This window comes from Chelonus insularis, unplaced genomic scaffold (genome assembly GCF_013357705.1).
Source record: "Chelonus insularis isolate UGA/USDA-ARS -01 unplaced genomic scaffold, ASM1335770v1 contig_13_pilon, whole genome shotgun sequence".
NCBI lineage: Eukaryota > Metazoa > Arthropoda > Insecta > Hymenoptera > Braconidae > Chelonus > Chelonus insularis.
The window spans coordinates 65,361-85,789 of NW_023276380.1; the positions used below are offsets into that span (position 1 = coordinate 65,361).

Genomic DNA, 20,429 nt, shown 5'->3' on the forward strand with positions numbered 1-20,429 from the left:
TAAATCATATTGACCAGACAAATAATTATTTAGTCAATTTTTTAAACAAATATTATTTAACATCAGCTTTACTGCCGGATGATGTAACAACAGATTTGAATTCACAAATTGATATAATCTTTTCTAATGTACAAAATACTAAAACCGGAGTTTATGAATCATATTTCAGTTATCATAAACCACTATATACCGTACTGAATCTTACACATGTTTTGTGTGAATCAGAAAATCTTGACACTATAAAGGATATCGGCGATTTAAATATTGATATTAATGGAAAAAATGACGATCAAGATACGTCTTATAAAATTTCAAAAGTAAATATTTATGACAATTTTTACAATGATTTTTATAATACTCTTGACTTTAATATTTCTAATGACGATAGTAACAACAATGATGTTCAGTTTGAGTATGATATACCAATCGAAGAATGTAACGAAGTATATGGAAGTACGACTTATTTAACCAACAGTCACATAAATTTATTCCAGGAAATAATGAATAGAGAGCTATCAGTCCAAGGCATATTCAACTATGCTAAAAATGTTTGCTTTAGAATGGCTTTTTCTTATCATTTACAAGAGATACCCGATTTAAGTAATAATATTCAAATTGTTTATAGTTGTGATGCAAATCCAGAATCAATAGGCCATTGGATATGTACAAAATATGATGGAAATAGAACGTTTCATGTATATAATAGTTTTAATTATGGATTTTTGGACTCTTACCAAGAAAGTTTCTTGAATAAAATATACAATTTCCCGAAAAAATATCAATTTCATAAAGTTCAAAAACAAAAGAATAACATTAATTGTGGAGCATTTGCAATATATTTTGCAACATTACTGAGTTATAATCAAGACTCTGAACTACAAAGAATATATAAGTACGCATTATGCGGAATCATATCGTGAGGATGTTACGAACAAAAAAATTATTACCATTTCCAGAAAACGGTTATATAGAATCAGATTGAATAATCGAGTACAATTCAGTGAATTATTAATAAAATATTCTCAAGCTTATAAGCATGGAACTTCCACATTGTCGATTGTATTACATATGTATGTACCCAGCTTTCCTAGTGGCCTCCGCTGTTAGAGGCCAAAAGGTAGATTATACATTATATACGGAGATGAAAAGGTATATTGGTTGTATAAAGGTTATTTTTATGACGAAATCGATAACGACTATTTTATAGTACATTATTTTATAAACATTTTCTGGTAATTTCCAAAATGTTCTTGAATTTTTTGTGTCGATTGTCACTAGGTAGCGTAAAGCTGAAACAAGTTTGACTTACAAATGAACATTGTTGCTGATACCTATTGTACGATAATGTTCATGAATTTCAGGAAAGCCAATTTGTAATCGAAATCGTCTAATGGGAAGTTCCTCGTGTGGGCGCCCCGGATGGCCTCACACCAATTTTTTTATTATGAAAATATACATTTTTATACATGATTATTTAATAAGTGTCATTTGCAAAGTAAGCTGTCATCTTTGCAGGGCTGTTAGGTGTTACTGGCCTGAGAAATACAGTTAATTCTATCATATATTTGAGAGAAGATTTTTATGAAATTATGAACTTTTTATTTTTGTCAAATTATTCACTATACCTGCAGGTCGCAAATCGTACTCCTCGATTACTTCTTGCTCGGAGTAACAATGATAATAACCTCGCAAAACTTTGTCAAAGTAGTGGGAATATACTGTCACTTCGTCCAGATATGGTATCGCACAAGGCTCTTCTTCATGCCAAAAAGGGGGTGGTGTATACTTATTGCTATTTTTCTCTGAGGCATACATTTCATAAATTTGATCGTCCACTGACACATAAATATTGGTGCAGCTACTTCAAGGTGTCCAAGGTTCTTGAAGATAGGATAGATCGGATTCTGATTTCTGCTTCCATGTTTCATGATTAGCATCCCATAAGAAATTGTATTCCGTCTCGTAGGAAAAGCGCATTGCTAATTCACAAATTGTTGCTGCCAATGCTAACAGGTGCTGATATTCAGCAAAGCAAATTGTTGACATATAAAGTTCTAGAATTTTTCGTAAAATGATAACTTCTATGTGCTGATGCGCGTGATCGCTGATGTTCACTACAGAAACAACTTGTTTTAGTCAAGTTACCATATTTTATATCCCTATAAACAAAGGCCTCTCAAGGCCGAATGTTTCTTGATGTTCTTGTTAAATGATAAAAAATGTTCTTTAAAATTTTATTAACACTGTTTTTTTTTAAGAGTCTTTCTCATTTTCTTAGAATTCTTTGAAAATTTTCGTGAAAAAATCGGAAAAGAGTAAACCACTTCGTAGTTGTTTTGCGTTTTCTTTTTTATGTTTGAATTTTTTTCTAATAAATTGTTCTTATGTCTTCATATATTGTTCGGCATGATGTACTCGAACCCGTTGCATCTAAATGTAAAAAAATTTATCCTGGATCAAAAGCATGTATTCTAATTGTGGCATAGTATAAAGAATAATGTTAAACGGTGATTAAGTAATTGTTTGTATATTTTTTTTTCATACATTGATTAATCTAGGATTAAGTTATCTAATCTAAATCATTTTCTGAAACAGCTTCTCCTTAAGGTCAGGAAGCTCTAAAATACATCAATTTTCATACTTGTCCACTTAGTAGCTTATATTCTATCATACGATCGTGAATAATTAGACAATAAGCGGATGTATGATACTTGGAAATCTTTATACATTTGTATAACAGTGCATACTGATTGTGTGTTATGTCGAGATTCATGTTGCCGTTTGGATATGACTGTAAATTGTTTCTTAATTTAACATCTTTCAAATTGCAGTGATCAAATTTACTTACATCTTTTGTATCATCATTATTACGTGCAGTTTGGAATGCAAGTATTGCATATCTTTTTTTTTAAGTTGTGTTGATGTCTTTACAACCCACACATGTTTCGTTGTTCTTGGAAACAATGAATATTCATACAATTCTCAAAATCTAAAACTCAGTGTTATTGCCGGATCTTTTGCAATGTAATTCAATAAATTTACTTTGTTTATATCTGAGACCGAGACGTAAGGACGTGTCCATTCAATTTTTATGAACTATCAGAACAGAGAGTGATGAAAAAACTTATAGGCAAATTTTAAGAAGTACTTAAGCATATTATAAACATTATTACCCTGATCGAAGTCTTAAAGAAGATAAATATTAAAAAAAGTATCGTGATATCATCAGTAGATATTTATCGAAACGTGGAGAAGGTTTACCTCGATACATGACAAATCACAATCGACCATTGAATTATATCTATTGGGATGATCCAAATAAACTTGTATATCGATTGCAACTACTCGTTTTATCGCGTGCAGCAGGAAATTTTAGCGATAATAATGAAATAATATCTGTCATCGAAGAATTACGTGAAGCTGGAATTATAGATTAATCAATGCTAATCAAAGAAAACTCATTGATTAATTATCTTTCGAGGAGAGGAGATGAGTGTTGATATTTTTGGACGTCAATTGACCAAAGATGCACAAAAAAATATTATCCAAGGTCTACCTGGCATAGGGTTTAAATTAACAATTGACAATTAGTATGATATAAATAAAAGAAGATTGTGGAACCTTGCGGCGCCAGTGAATCTAAATGATGCTGTATCATTGGACGTATCATTGTATCATTACGTCCTTCAAAAGAATCAGTTTCGAATCTCAAGAAGAAAGTCGAAAGAATTATAGCAAAAGTAAAGACTCTTAATGTTCAAGTTAAACACCTTATAGAATCATCTCAAGAATATCGAAAAATTTTAAGAGAAGAATTGAATAAAACAATTGATCTTCATGAGTTGGATCGATTACGTGCATTAAAAAGAGCAAATCGTAAACAAGCTGAAGTTATAAAAGCGTCGAAAGAGAATATACACAAGTTCCTTCCTCAGCACTGGCGTCTTATAATAATAATAAACATCGTACAATTCAAATGAAACCTGTCAATGTAACTTTAGCTAATGAAAGAAAATTACTCGAAACAGTCTACAAAAAGTTCAAAGTTGTGAGAGAGAGGAATAAATTTAAAGTTGTTGATAAAGTTCGCATAAGTAATTATGAGCAGATTTTTGAGAAAGGTTATACACCTAACTGGACAATTTAAATCTTTACTATAAGCAAACAAATAAATGGATTATAATAAAAAAATTGGTAACTTTAGAAAAAAATAACCAATGAATTTGGATTCCTCACCTCAAAATTTATAAGCAACAGTCAATTTATCTTGAAAATATCAAATAACATCCACGGCTTATGGATGGCCCATGGATCAATTTGAAAAATCCGTCAAATTAGTTTAACTTAAAATTCACACTGAATTGTTTTCAAGCAGACATTTCTATGCTGAATGAGAGATATAAATGCGTCATAATATATAAAACGGCTCGATTAAAACTTAAATCCATTCCGTATTTTAATTAATGATAAAAATTTTCAGCAATTTTCTGGCATGAAAACCATGCATCGCCAAGAAATTCACCCGACTCTAATGATCCTTTACAAGCTAATGCTGATACTCGTGAAAATTCTCCGTCTGGAGGGGAGCCATCAACATCATATCATCAATATTTAAATAATCGTAAACGACGATCGAATTTTTCGTCTTCCATGGTAAAAGTCATGCAAGACAGCACACGTTCACTTTCATTTTGTTGCACTTTTGCGTTTTTTTAGTACTAGACTTTGTAGAAATGATCGATTTTGATAAATTTATCGTTTGAGTTTTCTTCGATGACTGATGGGATTCAGGCATGATATGTTAGTTTTATAGCTTCCCCCTACTATTGGTTTATAAACAATCCTCATCACATAACTTATTTTAAATGTAAACGTATTGTAACAGTTTCACCATGTCAGTTTACCAATTGACTTGATCAACGATGCGCAGTTGTAAATTATGTATTGTTTGTACAGTGATTGGAAGATAAATGACGTTTAATGATCTTATATCCTCGTGGAACTGATGGAAAAAATTCATGAATCATATGTACCAACTAATTATTCATGTATGCTCCTGTCGTAATATTACATTCGATCCTTAATACATTAATTTTTAAGATAGATACTTGTTAATCTGATGTGTGGGTTAATTTTAGTGAAATAAGTTGTCGACTAAAGCTTAACTACCAATGGAATCACGCGGTTTGGTATTTATTGTTGCATTTTCACTGTGAACTTCACGGTGTAGCTCATTATTATTGGGCTTAATAGAAATTAATAATTAAGTATCAGCTTTCTTTAACCCCTGACAAGCACACATCTAAACGGTATACCTCTTTAGGCATTGAGGGTGAAAAGTACCCGACACAATTCATTTTCAAATATCTTGGTCCCTAATAAAGTTCGAGAATTTTTTTTTGGAATTAAAGTTCAAACAATCCCGTATAAAATGAATATAATGATTAATTAATTAGTGTCAATGGAAATAGATAAAAATACCACCAAAGCTAAAAAAAGTGTCTTTTTGAGATTTTTTTGTTTTCGTGCTGTATCTATGATTCTAATAGATCAAAATATTAAAAAATATAGTGTTTTGGAAAGCTCAAAAAGTGCTCTAAAAGATGGTAAAATTCATGTTTCAATCCGCTTCGAAAAGTATAATTATTTTACTACTTAAATGCATTAAAGTAGCGTATATAAAAAAGAGGTATTGGGCAAGTTTTTAAAGAATTCAGAGATCTATTATTTATTGTAATCTTTATTTTCATGCACAAAAATACAAATAATCACAAAATATATATTTCAAATAGAATTTTCGTTACAACACTCTACGCACAAAGGACATCGATGTCTTTTACACATAGATTTTTCACACTGCGGACACATCATGGTTGTTTTAACTCCTAGTGAGTGATGACAATATGAACATCTTGTTTCGGGTATTGATATGACTTCAGAATGATTAACAACAGGTGTTCCGTAATTAAGAAGTTGAGCAATTTCAGTTTTAATGTTTTTTCGTGTTGTGGAATCCCATAGCGTTCAATTAGTAAAGGCTTGATTATCTCAAACGACAAGTCTTTCATGAAAGTGAATCGGGTTTTTTTTTCTTCTATATGATTTAAATTATATAAAATTGTTGCGTTAACATTAGCCGTATTTAGCATTACATAGAAAACTTTTAATGACCATCTCCTGTCCGACGTGCAACGGAATATAATTCAAAAGCTTGATCGAATGAGTCTGTTCCACCTTTGTGTTGATTATATTGCAGTATTAATTTTGGTTTTTTTGTTTCTGGATCAATTTCGGTATCTGTACTATTGCTTGAAAGTATTAAAATTATTTTATTTCGTTTTGGAGCATAAGACAGTAGAGTTTGTTTATTTGCGAAACAGAATTTGGTTGTTGATGGTGAGGCTTCTTCTGTAAAACTACGTGTCATTTCTTTTTTATTTTTACGGATAGTACCTATTGCTCTTAAATTATATTCATCAAGTAGTATTTGAAACAAACCAACTGACGTAAATTAATTATCCATCACAACTGTCCGATTCGAATGCCTAATTGGTTCTACTAATTCTCTTACAAAAAAATTCGCAAGTAGTTCATTACGTAATCTCTCCGTTGTTTTTCTTAGATATAGCACAGCTTTCATCATGTACGAGGTTTTAGAATCATTCAACATCAAAAATTTGATACCATAACGATCAGGTTTGCTCGGTAAATACATTCTGAAAATGCATCTACCTTTAAATCCAACCATTTGTTCGTCTACAGTGCAAATTTCATATGGCCTGTAATATTTTCCACAATTTGTTATGAATTTATCCCAAATTTCTCTTATCAGAGCAAACCTATCCAGTTTCCGACGTTGTTTACGTGTATTTTTGTTATCAAATCTAAGACATTTCAATAAAAACTGAAATCTGTGAGCCGACATAGTAGCTTTGAATATTGTAACAGAAAATTCTTCACCCCACAACTCGTTCACATCTACCGTAGATTGCTTTCTGTATCCTGATATATAGAGTAAGCCAATCAAAGCTTTAATTCCAATAATATCAGTTTTATTATAATAACTCAAAAATTTTTCTATATTAGCACATACACGATCTATTTCTTCATTAGTATGAATAACAATTATCTCGAGAATATCTTCTGAAAAAAGATATGACCATGTATCAATTGGAGTTTTAGTTTGACGAGCTTCTCCAATAACTCCAGGTAAGTGAAATGTTTGCTTAGTTTCTGATAGACGACGTACGGTAGGTTTTAACACCATTCGATTTTATTGTCTCCTTGTCCCCTCCGAATCGAAACTGGTCGACCGTCGGTCGGCTTTTGTTCAGTCCGGCGTAGATTACTAGTAGATGGCTGGTAAATGTCGTGATCCGGGTCGTCATCATCCTCACTTTCTGACAAAGATAAAATTTTATGATTTTCACCTTCACTTTCCCCGTGGTCTTCATCAGTTATCTCGTCATCAGATGTTTCGTCGTTAATAAGCACAAGAGAATTTTTCTTTCGTTTATTCATCTAAAACAAATATTACAATTTACAAAACTGTTCAAAATGTCTCTAAAAAATTTTATATACATCAATATATATGACATATACATTCATATAAATACATAAATTTACATAAGCGTAAAAATATTTTGTGATACAATGTAATCATACATTATTACTTACCGTAAATAAAGAAAAAAACACTCATATGATCCGAGAAAAAACTCTTGAACACTTGACTACACTTAACTGGCACACTGGGTTAAAAGTACCCACAACGTTCCGCGCTCACTGCGTCTTAACAACTGAATCGCATTAACGCCTACTGAACACGCTTCCTCAAGGTCTCAACGAAATATCTCTGGAGGGGAAAGCCCTTTGTTGATACATACAGAGAATTATAACGAAATAAATTTTGGGGGTGGGTACTTTGTACCTTGTGTGCTTGTCAGGGGTTAAATAATTTTCATGTCTTCAATTTCATAGCTTCCTGTGAGTATTTTAATACTCTTATCTTCACTATTAAGTGTATAATAAAATTTATTGTTACCGTTATCAATATTTGAAATGGAATTGAAGTTTAACAATTCCACAAGTCCTAGGGTATATTTTTTAGATGATGATAATTCAATTGATGGAAAATAAAACGCTTCTAGAATGGACGTTTGTCCAGACAATGTTAACGTGAGTGAATCATCCATGACTGATACTTATTGAAAAGTTCATATTACTTTTATACTTTTTACGTAAAAATTTTAAACACAGGTGTCCGCAAGTATCTGTACTGTAATCTTGATGTTTATCATGATTGTACAGTATATTATTAACGTTAAGATATTCCGTAAGCTCATGTGGTGGCTGCAAACTGTCATAATATATCACTTTATTACCACGTTTTCATATGCTACCCAATAAGTTCCAGGTCTAGTTTTATCGTCGAGATCAATAATTGCTCATTCATTTTTCAACGGTGTAGATTTTGGAAGATCATTTCGCATAAAAACACCACGAAAAAGGGGTATTTTCATGATTTTTGCATATTTTTAAAGTTCAATATCAGTCAGTGCACGACGAGGTAAATTTAAGGGTTTCTTTTTTGCTGGTTTTAAATACAATCCTAATCCTCTCTTGTACGGTTTTAGACGTAAACCTTTACCTAAAGCTATTGCTTCCATTTTCTCGTTATATCGTTTAGCTCCTTGCAATTGACGTTTGCCGTCTTTGGCATCATTAATTGCTTTTGCACTTAACCTGCGAATCGAGGTATAAGAGGTAAAATACCTCCCACTTTTTGCGGCATTGGTATAATACGTGGGAATTTGATCTTTTTCTTTCCACCAGCATCGCGAACAGTCTTTCATGCAGCAGCTAATGAAGATTTGATAGGGTCTAAACTGAAATTAAACATAAGCTTTGCTGAATTAATAATTTCTTGCAAATGTTTAACTTCCTTGTCCTTTTTGTTCTTCTCGTCCGAACCCAATCCATATTTTGATTTAACTTTTATGACGTAGGAAATTCCTAAAGTAGCAATTTGTTCAGCAATATCTGCGTCTCTTGCGAAAACTCGTTTTAAAGATTGTCAGCAAGTATTTTATCAGCTGCGTTTCTAGCTTCAATGTAAATAATCACATAAAATTAACTAAATTAACAATTTTCGGATCTCAAAATATATAAATCATAATACACATTTTTGAAAGATCTTAAACTTTAAATCCTACGTATATCAGCACATTAAAAAATATATTTTTTTGCTCCATTCCTATTATTACCGAGTCATCGTCAAAAATTATACTATTGTGGAATTTTGGAGAAGCGATGAGATTTTTCGCACCATACCGACCTTCCGACTGTGTAACATACTTCAAATCTTTATGCTTTCGAACGTTTTCATTGTTTTTCCGTAAACTGCATTATTCATTAATTCATAGAAATCTTTTTTAAAATCATTTTTCGAATTTTTTTCGTAAATCTGTATTTAGATCTACATACTTCTGCATCCATGAGGATTGATTAAATTTAAGGATTCTATGGATTTTGGTTACAATCATTCCTAAATCGAGACATTGTTTTGAATTTCTCTAGTGAATTACATATTTAAGTTCAGGTAATAATGTCGTCATAAGTTTGCTACTATAGTCCAATGAAGGGATGGCCGAAACCACCATATTGCGGAAAAAGAATAAAACCAACGCGAAATGTGCGTGAAGGTTGTAGGAATATTATTGTAAAAAGTCAGCATCCTAAACGTAAAGGAACCCTTGCAAAAAAATGCGAAAGCGTGCAAAAATGACTTTTTCGGTAATATCTCGAGAACGGCTGGAGATATGAAGAAAATTTTTAAGTAAACGTTGTAGAGAATTAAATTCTCTACAAAAAAGTATTTATACATTTTTTACGTATCTCTTACCGCTTATAAATTATATGCTATCAAAGGGACCGTGGAACGTCGAATTTTTCAAAAAATTATTGTATATTTAAAAAATATTTTTTTTAAAAAAGATCAAATCAGAGGGCTTCTTTATTACTCTGACAATATCTTTGAAGGTTAATGAGCGTTTTCATTAATCAATATTAATTTGAAAATTTTAAATTAATTTTTTTTATACTTAATCGAATTGAATTTTTTTTTCTATACCATTCGATTCAGCGTAAAATTTACGATAGAGTATGCTCTCTTACTTGGATTTTTATTTTAATCCACGTGAGAATGATGAAAAAAATTAATTGGGGGGACTTTTCATTTCTTACGTTACTGCCGCTGAGAGAGAACGACATATCTCTCCTTTCATTCGCACTCATTACATTTTTCTGCACCTGCGCGGCGCATAAAAAAGTGTAAGTGCAAGAGAGAACGGCAGTTTCTTCCGTTTCACTCACACTCACTATACTTTTATACACCTGCGGAGTACACTACAAAATATAAGTGCGAGTGAGATCGCATACTCCTCTAGTGAAAGTGCAAAAGATAGAAAAGGGCCCATTGAATCCTACTGTAAACATATAAAATTTTATTACTGCTATTATTATATATGAATAGTCAGCAGCTATGGACATTCTTGGTGTTAAGTCGAAAATGCTTTTTGACTCAAGTTGAAAATCTTTAAAAATTTTTCTAAGTTTTTAAAATAATTAAACTATGGAAAATTGGGTTTAAAAAATAATAATTTTATTGACGATAATATTTTTTAACTGTTGAAGAAGAAGATATTTTTCTTACATAATTTTTTTTTAATTAATTTGATTGTCAACTTCCGGTTATCAGGAAGGTTTGAAAATTTGCACACAAGTATGAAACGATGTTAAATTACATTAACATTGCGAAATGTTGCAAATGTTGATAAATTTTTGTATTCTGCAACATATAAATAAAAAAAAAGTTGATCTCATTCGATAGAGAATTGAATCCTCTATCGATCTGTATATATAAAAATTATTACTTTTTTGCACTTACACTTTTTATGCGCCGCGCAGGTGCAGAAAAATGTAATGAGTGCGAATGAAAGGAGAGATATGTCGTTCTCTCTCAGCGGCAGTAACGTAAGAAATGAAAAGTCCCCCAATTAATTTTTTTCATCATTCTCACGTGGATTAAAATAAAAATCCAAGTAAGAGAGCATACTCTATCGTAAATTTTACGCTGAATCGAATGGTATAGAAAAAAAAATTCAATTCGATTAAGTATAAAAAAAATTAATTTAAAATTTTCAAATTAATATTGATTAATGAAAAGCTCATTACCTTCAAAGATATTGTCAGAGTAATAAAGAAGCCCTCTGATTTGATCTTTTTTAAAAAAAATATTTTTTAAATATACAATAATTTTTTGAAAAATTCGACGTTCCACGGTCCCTTTCATGGCATATATTTTATAAGCGGTAAGAGGTACGTAAAAAATGTATAAATACTTTTTTGTAGAGAATTTAATTCTCTACAACGTTTACTTAAAAATTTTCTTCATATCTCCAGCCGTTCTCGAGATATTACCGAAAAAGTCATTTTTGCACGCTTTCGCATTTTTTTGCAAGGGTTCCTTTACGTTTAGGATGCTGACTTTTTACAATAATATTCCTACAACCTTTACGCACATTTTCGCGTTGGTTTCATTCTTTTTCCGCAATATGGTGGTTTCGGCCATTCCTTCATTGGACTACTATTGCTGTTTGGAGGTTTGTGTTGTTCAGGACACAATGGCGAGTCTTTATGATGCTCGTGTAAGATTTCTGGATACTCTTAATCAACCTCAAAAATGTAACCAATCGAAGAATCCTTGGAGATATTTTTAATTATTACATAGATATTAGAAATATTGATGTCATCTTCCACCCATTCAAATGATCCAGTCGGTGGATACTCACTCATTGTTGCGCCATACAAATTATTTACATCGAAATACATGAGATATGATACATTGTCATTGGGGTTATAATTATTATACATATACGGGTTGTTCGTTTTCGCATATCTATTTGAACGATGTGCCACTCCTCCTCTAATACCTTTTTCTATGAAATGAAGAATTTCTACATTGTCCAAGAGTTCAAGTTCAATTTCTGTATATTTAAACATAGCATTAAAAGTTAATCCAGGTGCAGTGTAGTAATGTAACGGATCAAGCTTATAAGTAGAGATACAAATTTTGAAGAATGTCTGCTGACAGAGGAACGTCTGTTTTTAAATATAAATCTGAATATTCACCAAAGGTGTTTAGTTGAAATTGATCCCAAACGTGGTGTGCATGTTGGTAATCGTCATCGGGAGTGTCCGAATCGTTGAGTTTCGAATAGAATTTCGATTTGTCAGGTAGTTGTCGTTCGTCAAGTTTTTCTTAACTGTCAATAGATCCATATGGGAAAACACCGTTACGAGTTACTAATTAAAATTTATCTGGCTCGGAATAGAAACTTTGGGTAATTGATTTTGCGTTAACATCCAAAAATGATGCAAGTTTCTCAATGCTATTGCTCATGGATCGGAAAGAATCAATAAATCGTAATTTAACAACTATTTCTTTTTTCCTTTTTCCGCAGGAATTTTCTGATTAACTGTTTTTGTAACTGCTATGTATTTTTCTTTATTGACAGGTAATAATTCCATATAATCTTTAAATGATGTCGCCAATGATTTAACAATAAAATGTAAGTCATATCCTGAGAGGTTATGAAAAATGACTGGAATTATGCATGAATTTTGATAATTTAAATTACAATTAACGTGAGCAGCACATCGATAATTACCTGTAAGGTGACAGTGATCATGTACCTTCGTTTTATCATGTAAAAATGGTTTATTACAAATGTAACTGATTTTTGCATTGCGAAAATCGTTCAGTTATTGGGATGTTAATGGTTTCATTGGTACTACATTTTCTAGGTAAATTTAACAGTTTCAGCTATTTTTTTTAATTTAGTTATGGACCAGTTTATGCAATTAACATCACGTATAAGATTAAATTGACATTTTGGATTGTCATACGTACAGTACATATAATAGGCTACACCACATTTTTTCTTCTGCTAAAAAAAAGTTACGAACCGTACGACATGAATGAAAACTCATTTATTTTGATTAAAACAATTACATCTGTTATAAACAATGAAAATAGAGATCTATGCAATATATTTGAATTCTTCCAACGCGTAATTTTTTCTTTTGCTTAAAAAAAGTTAATTGTAAATAAATTCGAAATCCTATTCCAGAATGAATCGTCAGTTTTTACGTGGACGTCTGTGTGTGTGTATATACGTATGTGCGTATGTACGTATGTGCGTATGTGCGTACGTACGTTCGGAATTATTTTTCGCCTCGATTATCTCGAGAACAAAAAATGATATCGATCTGGGACCAATTGCATTCGACGCGAAATTACGTAACTTAGAACTGAAAAAGTTTTCAGGAAAACCGGTAAAGCCAATTATTTTGGCAGAATCAAAAAACTGGAAAAAAAGGAAATTACTTGAATTTTGCAATTCATAGATTATACCATTTTTTGGACAAAATTTCAAGATCATTGCAGAAATATGAATATTAAATGATTGAAATACTTGTACGGATATATGATGACAATATTTCATCGAAAAAAAAATTTAAAAAACAATATCAGCAATGAAAGAATTTCAAACTCGTGTCAGGATTGAGAAAACAGCATTAAAGACGCTATAATAGTCAATAATAATTGTCAATAATATGGAATTGTGTTCATAACAATTGAACATTGTTACTAACAAGTGATTATTGATTATAGTATATTTAAATAATAAGTTTTAAATTGTTATAAACAATAAAAATAGGGACCGTTTCTATATATATGAGTACTTTTAACGCACAATTTTTTCTTTATTGAAATAAAGTAACTAACCATATCAAATGAATAAAAACAGACTTATTTCGTTTATCACAATTCCATTTGTTATAAAAAATGGAAACGGGTTCTATTCACTGTAAAAATAATTCCTGATGACAAACCAGATTCGTTTGGCTCAAGTACTCCGTACGTTTGAATACAGCCAAATGCGCGAACTACTTGAGTCTACTGCGCTGTACGTTTGACAATTTTGTTTATTCCAAATGAAAGTTTCTTGAGTGAAGAGACTGATTAGTTAGAGCCAAGTCTATAGTTCTTGACACAATCGAAAAGATAATTTAATGTAACAAAAATAAAAATTAGTTTGAAGCCATTAATGCTTTTGAGATAATAATAGGTATTATTCTTTATAACTTCACTTAAGTTTCACTTAAATTGAATTTTTAGGTGATTAAAAGTATGTATTTTCAGTGGACTGAAAATTTTATTAAATGAAGTAATTTTAATGTTGAAAGAAATATTTACTTAATTAACAGAAACCATCTTCGCAATTATTATAAAACAAAAATCGATTTATCTCAGGTTGTTTTTAAGTATTCATGCAAAAAAAATAGTGAGCTAGATAAAATATTATATACAATTGGAATAAAACGAACAATCAGTTGACTAGAATGATGATTACTTTTACAGTACATCTCAGATCAATTCATGAAAACTATTTTTATGTTCATAGAACTGTTTTTTATGTTATATCAACAGCAAAAATAGTTTAATTTAATCGAAGATGTAATTCTATAAAAGTAAAATAATAGTTTTGTAAAAATGTTTTAAAATTGTACTCTAATCAACCTCAGATTTAGTACAATACAATTACTATTTAATATAAGTGTGAGGACTATTAAGTTCAATTTATTTATAATTTTGTTAAAATATGAAATTATACTTAATTCAGAAAATTTCATTCGGTTGGAAGAAGCTTATATTATTTTATTGAAAATTTATTGAAGGTTGATTATATGAAGTATAAATGAAAAAATTCATAAATGTATTATCTGTTCATCTACTTTATATTTAATCAGTTTGGTTTAATTGTTACAACTACAATTAACAAAAACTTTTTTAATCTTATATCTAAAGAATACATATAAACTTACAAAAATTTTTAACTCAACAAATGATATAATTTTGTCCATTTGCGATTGCATATTCATCCCTCGGGATTGGATCAATTAAATCCCGGTGGCTCAAAAAACTCCACATTTCTGTGGTAATAATTCTGTTAGCATGATAATGTTTCTCAAAACTAACATCTAACAATGAAATTAGGAACGTTACATTATCTTCATCTACTAAAATATACTTAATTTTACCAAATTTATTTACTTTATTAGTTTTTAAGATCATATTTTTCATATACTTAATACTATTGACCATAGCCCAAGAAGTAATAACAAACGTACCACTTAAATCAAAATTGGTGTTTGTATCATTAACCAAATAATGTTCATTTAAATCTGTTATTTTAGTTTCGATTGATGGACCGATAGAAATAACACATTTTTCAAAACCTTTTTGAGAAAGAAATCTTTCATTTAAAATAAACTGATTCATAAGTGCGAGACTATAACAGATATTTTTTCTATTTTTAATAACTTGAGCGTGATGATGAAAATCACCATGATTTGCTTCAAATCGCATGCAAGATAATGGTAATAAAGGACCTAGTAAGTGAAGAATACGAGCATAATGAAGCATAAAATGTAATTTAGGTTTTAGTAATGTGTCTTTATATAATTTTAAAAATAATTCATGATGATCGGTAATGAGTTGATTTAATGTTTCAATAATACAACCATCAATAGAGTTACTCAACAAAATACTAGCAATTTGTTTAAGTTTTAAAATAACTGCCATGGTTCATTTTCACAAGGAATAAGATGACCAATCATGAAACTGAGTAAATTCAATAATGTTAACATTTCAGAAGCACTGCAAATGTAAAGACCATTCTTTAAATTATTTTCTGTGAATAGTGGAATGTTTTTATTTGAAACATTCCGTCCGTAATTAAAATTTTGCATCCGATTATTCAAGTATGATAATGATAATGATACATTTTTTTCACTAATTAAACTATTGATAATTGTAGGAATTTCGTATCTCAATACACCTTCTAAAAAGTCATGCATAATATCAGCATACAGATTTTTAGTTAAATGGAAATTTGGTAGGTCATGAAATAAGCATGATTTTTTAATACCACACGTTAGATCTCTTAAATCATCATTATAGTTTTTTACTGTTCGAAGAATTTTCGTATTTTCTACTGTTTGTTTTTGCATAATATTCTTTGGTTCTCGACAAAATCTGCAATAATAAGTAGAGTTAAAACTTTCATTGAAACCTAGTAAATAGTGAATCCCCAAATTATCGCCACAAACAATAGCTAATGTAAAATAAACTTGAACTGTACCATTTTCCGTTAGAATTTCAAGGCCCTCACTTTCTAAATATTTCAGTTCGTTAATTAAATTTTTAAATATTTCATTAATGTTCGAATTTCCAAATGAATCTTCTCGATGCATAGTTCGATGTATCAGAGCTAAAAATATATTTTCAATTTTTGATGAATATTCTGGGGGTAAAGAAGTTATTTTATAGTAGATTACACCAATTTTATCTACTGAAATATGAGAACCTAAAGGGTTGTTAATTTCTAGTTCGTCGAAGTAAATAGTTAAAGGGAAGACCTTTTTATTTACAAATTTCAATTTCAGTTCCCGCCAAAGGGTACCTTTTAAAAAACTATCAAGTTCACCCAAACTCTCGCTTTCTTTTTTACACATATATTCATCAATAAATTTGTAAACATTTGGCAGCTCCAGAAATTTTTTTAATACTTGACGCATTGAAATAAATTCTCCCGTAGCATTACTTAAAACATGAATATTTTTTTCTCCTTGAATTTTTTGCCTAAGAACAGTATCGATTGTAAAACGTTGTGGTTTAATGAAACATCCAGTACTTGAAAAAAATTCCTTTCTTTGATGTTCAGTTTATAAATTTTTCCAAGGATTAGTCATAATAGCAAGGATTTCATCTACTTCAGAATCATAAACGTTTTTATTTTGGAGGACTTCTCTAACTAAATGAACACCACACGATTCAAATAATTCGGATGTGTTATTAACTATACCTTGTATTGCAGATCTTGATATATTGGGATTCGCATGTAATTTAGAAAGAAAACTAATCGCTGCACTATGAACTGAATTTTTACATCATTAAGTGTGATCTTCTGACATATATTTTGAGTAGTAGAATTTGATGAAGGTTGTATTATTGGAGATAATGGTATAGTATATATATTATTATCATTGCCACAAGCTACTGAATCTTTAAAATTACTAAAATTATCATTATTATTATCCTCTACAGGAATTTTATGTTTTAAACGAATATGTTTCTTTAAAGAATAATAATCACAATGTAATCGTAAACAGAATGGTTGTTTACATTTAACCGATCGATTAAAATATAAACTGTGTTTTAATTTACAGTGAACAAATAGGTCATTCATTATTTTAAAATGACAATCGCAATATGGACATATAATACCCATTTCTAAACTCAATTTTTCATTCTAATACAACGAGAAGTAATTAAATTAATTTTTAATAAGCTCAAGAAGCTTACTGACATGAGTTATATTTTCATCAGTATCAGTTGTAAATTTCAAAATACCGTGCTGTAACAACGTCCAAATTTGTTTGCTTTGTAACGGAAATCCAACATTCCAGACATAAAATATTTTGAAACAAATTAAAAGTGCTGTTAAAGGTGAATCAAAACGATAAAGAGGTTTATCAAGTATCACCATGAAACTATTCACATCTTTTAAAGTATTTCCTATTCCGAGTATATATGGCTGGACAGTTGTTTTTTTTTTGCGCATCTGTGTTACTTTATCTTCATGAATTTTTTCAATATCTCCAACGTCCTTCATTTTTGAATAAAAATATTATTTACAATGTGTATAAGACAAGTAACTTGGATAATTAAAAGTCTAATTGTTATATATTGAATTGTACGAAATATCATTCAATATTTAAAAATATAATATTTTTAAACATTTTAAATACAACATTGTAACTCCATATGAATGGAAAAAAAAATAATTTTCAATGTACTTAAAAATTCTGTAAGACTGTAAAATAACAATATTCATAGAATACTACTTGAATATTGAATTCCTTGATAATTTTTAATATATATTGTTAAACTTACTTTAGCATGCACTGCAAATCCTTGTTGGCTCTCTAATATTGTTGGTTTCCAATACTCTTTATCAACTTTAGATACACCAGCTCGTGGAGGAACGGCAAAAGGTAATAATAATATTTCAGCAAAACGTTTGGCATCTGTTATGTAACATTTCAATAAATCATCGTAGACATAAGGGAAGATAATAAAATAGTTATTTTCACTTACACAAATTAGTATTTTCATCATCAATTATATTTAACAGCTCTTGAACGTCGTCTGTATAACTTTTTTTCTTTCTAATAGTTTGATCAAACACTTTTGTGACGAAACATTCCCAATGCTCATAGAATTTTGATTCAGAGGTTGTATACAGCTCACAAAAATCAATATTTACTAAACGAAAACCATGATTTGGATCTTTTAGCACTGGATACTTTTTTAGATAGTCGAAGACATTTCCATTTGATTTCATTAATATATCATTACGAGCTTTAGCTGTTATCTTCCAATGATGATCAATTAGTGTAAAATCACGATTATGATCTAACCATACCAAACTTTCAGCTACGTCTTCAGCTGAAACAATAGTAATGTTTTATTCCATCTAACATTTAGTATGTATATACATATATATACATACATATGTGCGTGTGAAACATGTTAGTAAAAAAAGTTTACCTAGTGGTTCAATTTCATCTTCATCTGTATTTTCTGATTGGTCTTTGCGTCTAACTGTACCTGTTAATTGGGCAAATAAAGATTTGCGATTTTTAATTTTATCATACAATCTGCCACCAGGTTTCTTAGATTTTTTGTTTTTGGAAAGACTTTTAGGAATTCCTGGTCGAAAATACGTCGTTGAATCCTCAGTTGGGAACCATTTTTTAATTTGGTTTGTTAAATCGATATAATCTTGCGTCACAAACTTACTGAAAATAGAAATTATTTGTACTTTATTCAAATATTAGTTAATTTGTACAATAAATTTTTGTAATTGATAAATTGAATTAATCAAAAAGAAGACACATATAATAGTCTTAAAATATATAAAAAACAATTCTTACCTATATTTATCAACGACTAAATCATCAGCAATACAATCGCACAGCAAAAAAGATGATACGTCGGACAGTCTATTGTTTCTCTTATAATCAGCTAACAAAGGATCTGCTAAGTTACTTCTTTTACTTAACAAATCATCTAAATAATCTCCTTCTAATTTTTCAAACGCTTTCTATACTCGCTTTCTCCCGTATATGTTCTTTTTTTCTTCAAAATTTAATATTATATAAAAATTATATACATATTTACAACGTAAATTTAAGATGTAAATTGATAAATAACTTACAAAGTTGTTTTTAGGTCGGTTTGTGTAACATAGAGCTGTTTCGGTAGATTCACTCAATGGTGTTGAGTCATCCTTTTATTAATAATAAAAGTATATATTTTATTAAATATGAATTATTTAATTATAATATTACGATGAGTATCCGAAACTGAGTGACTTACAATGACGTTTTCAGACTGAATGACGCGTTGCGTAGTTCCAAATGCTATTTTCCATTGTTCAATAAATTTTATTCTTTTGCCAACAACAGGAACCAATTCCTTGATTAAATCCGTGGATAGCGATTTTAAGCAGTCATAAGTGATTTCTTGTTCTGCCGATTGGAAATGTAAAAGAAGATCGCATAAAATATAAAAAAAAGAAAATGACAGTTTTGTTATATAATCAGAAGTAATAATTGAAAATTCAATGATACTTTATGTACAGAATATCGATAAATTCAAGACAGATGAAATAGTTAAATATATTAATAATGAACCTGAAAATAGATCCACTAAATCACTGAATCCCCAATCATTCAAACACTTCTTTGTTTCCTCATCCGCCATGTAGAACACTTATTTTTTCAAATTCTTTTCGTATAATAAAATACTTTTCACTATAACCAACCAAAATATTTCTTTTTCAAAATTTCCACCACTTTCAAATGTTTAAAAAAACATACAGAATCATTTATACATTTAAGAATTTAATAAGAATAAACGTACCTTTTTTAGCACCACAAATCACTAGTGTATGATGAAACAACTGAACTATATCTGACCAAATTACCAACGAAAATGACTAACGCATCTCTAGCGTCCTATAAGTTTATCATACCGGCACTTTACCTAAACAAAACACAACGCGGCAATAAAAAATATTTAGCTCACTCATGTACACCCATACAACTATACATGTACAACTTACTTATTTCTTATATGGCGATAGCTGCATGTATAGGTGTATGATATTTAAACTAACCGTTATTGATCATTATTTTAGATACAATTTTCATAAGAATTTTAAATAAAATTA

The 20,429-nt window shown here is 30.0% G+C and overlaps 2 protein-coding genes across 2 annotated transcripts; both read right to left on the reverse strand.

The window, feature by feature from the left end:
- Positions 1–6,511: 6,511 nt before the first annotated feature.
- On the reverse strand, positions 6,512–7,267 carry LOC118074965 (uncharacterized). Its single transcript, XM_035096535.1, has one exon. It carries the CDS (start codon positions 7,265–7,267, stop codon positions 6,512–6,514), a length of 756 nt encoding a protein of 251 aa, XP_034952426.1.
- A 9,997-nt stretch (positions 7,268–17,264) lies between these two features.
- Positions 17,265–19,153, reverse strand: LOC118074966 (uncharacterized). Its single transcript, XM_035096536.1, has 5 exons — positions 19,146–19,153; positions 18,743–18,993; positions 18,290–18,640; positions 18,086–18,219; positions 17,265–17,798 (listed from the first exon to the last, which is right to left on the reverse strand). The coding sequence occupies exons 1-5, from the start codon at positions 19,151–19,153 to the stop codon at positions 17,466–17,468; spliced, it is 1,077 nt and encodes a 358-aa protein (XP_034952427.1). The 3' UTR covers positions 17,265–17,465.
- Positions 19,154–20,429: the final 1,276 nt, after the last annotated feature.

Coding starts and splice junctions, on each gene's coding strand:
- LOC118074965 (XM_035096535.1), bottom strand. CDS start 7,267: ATGGTGTTAAAACCTACCGTACGTCGTCTATCAGAAACTAAGCAAACA.
- LOC118074966 (XM_035096536.1), bottom strand. Junction 18,220..18,289: donor TGATGAAAATACTAATTTGT/GTAAGTGAAAAT, acceptor GTTACATAACAG/ATGCCAAACGTTTTGCTGAA. Junction 17,799..18,085: donor GATTTGCAGTGCATGCTAAA/GTAAGTTTAACA, acceptor TCAAAAATGAAG/GACGTTGGAGATATTGAAAA.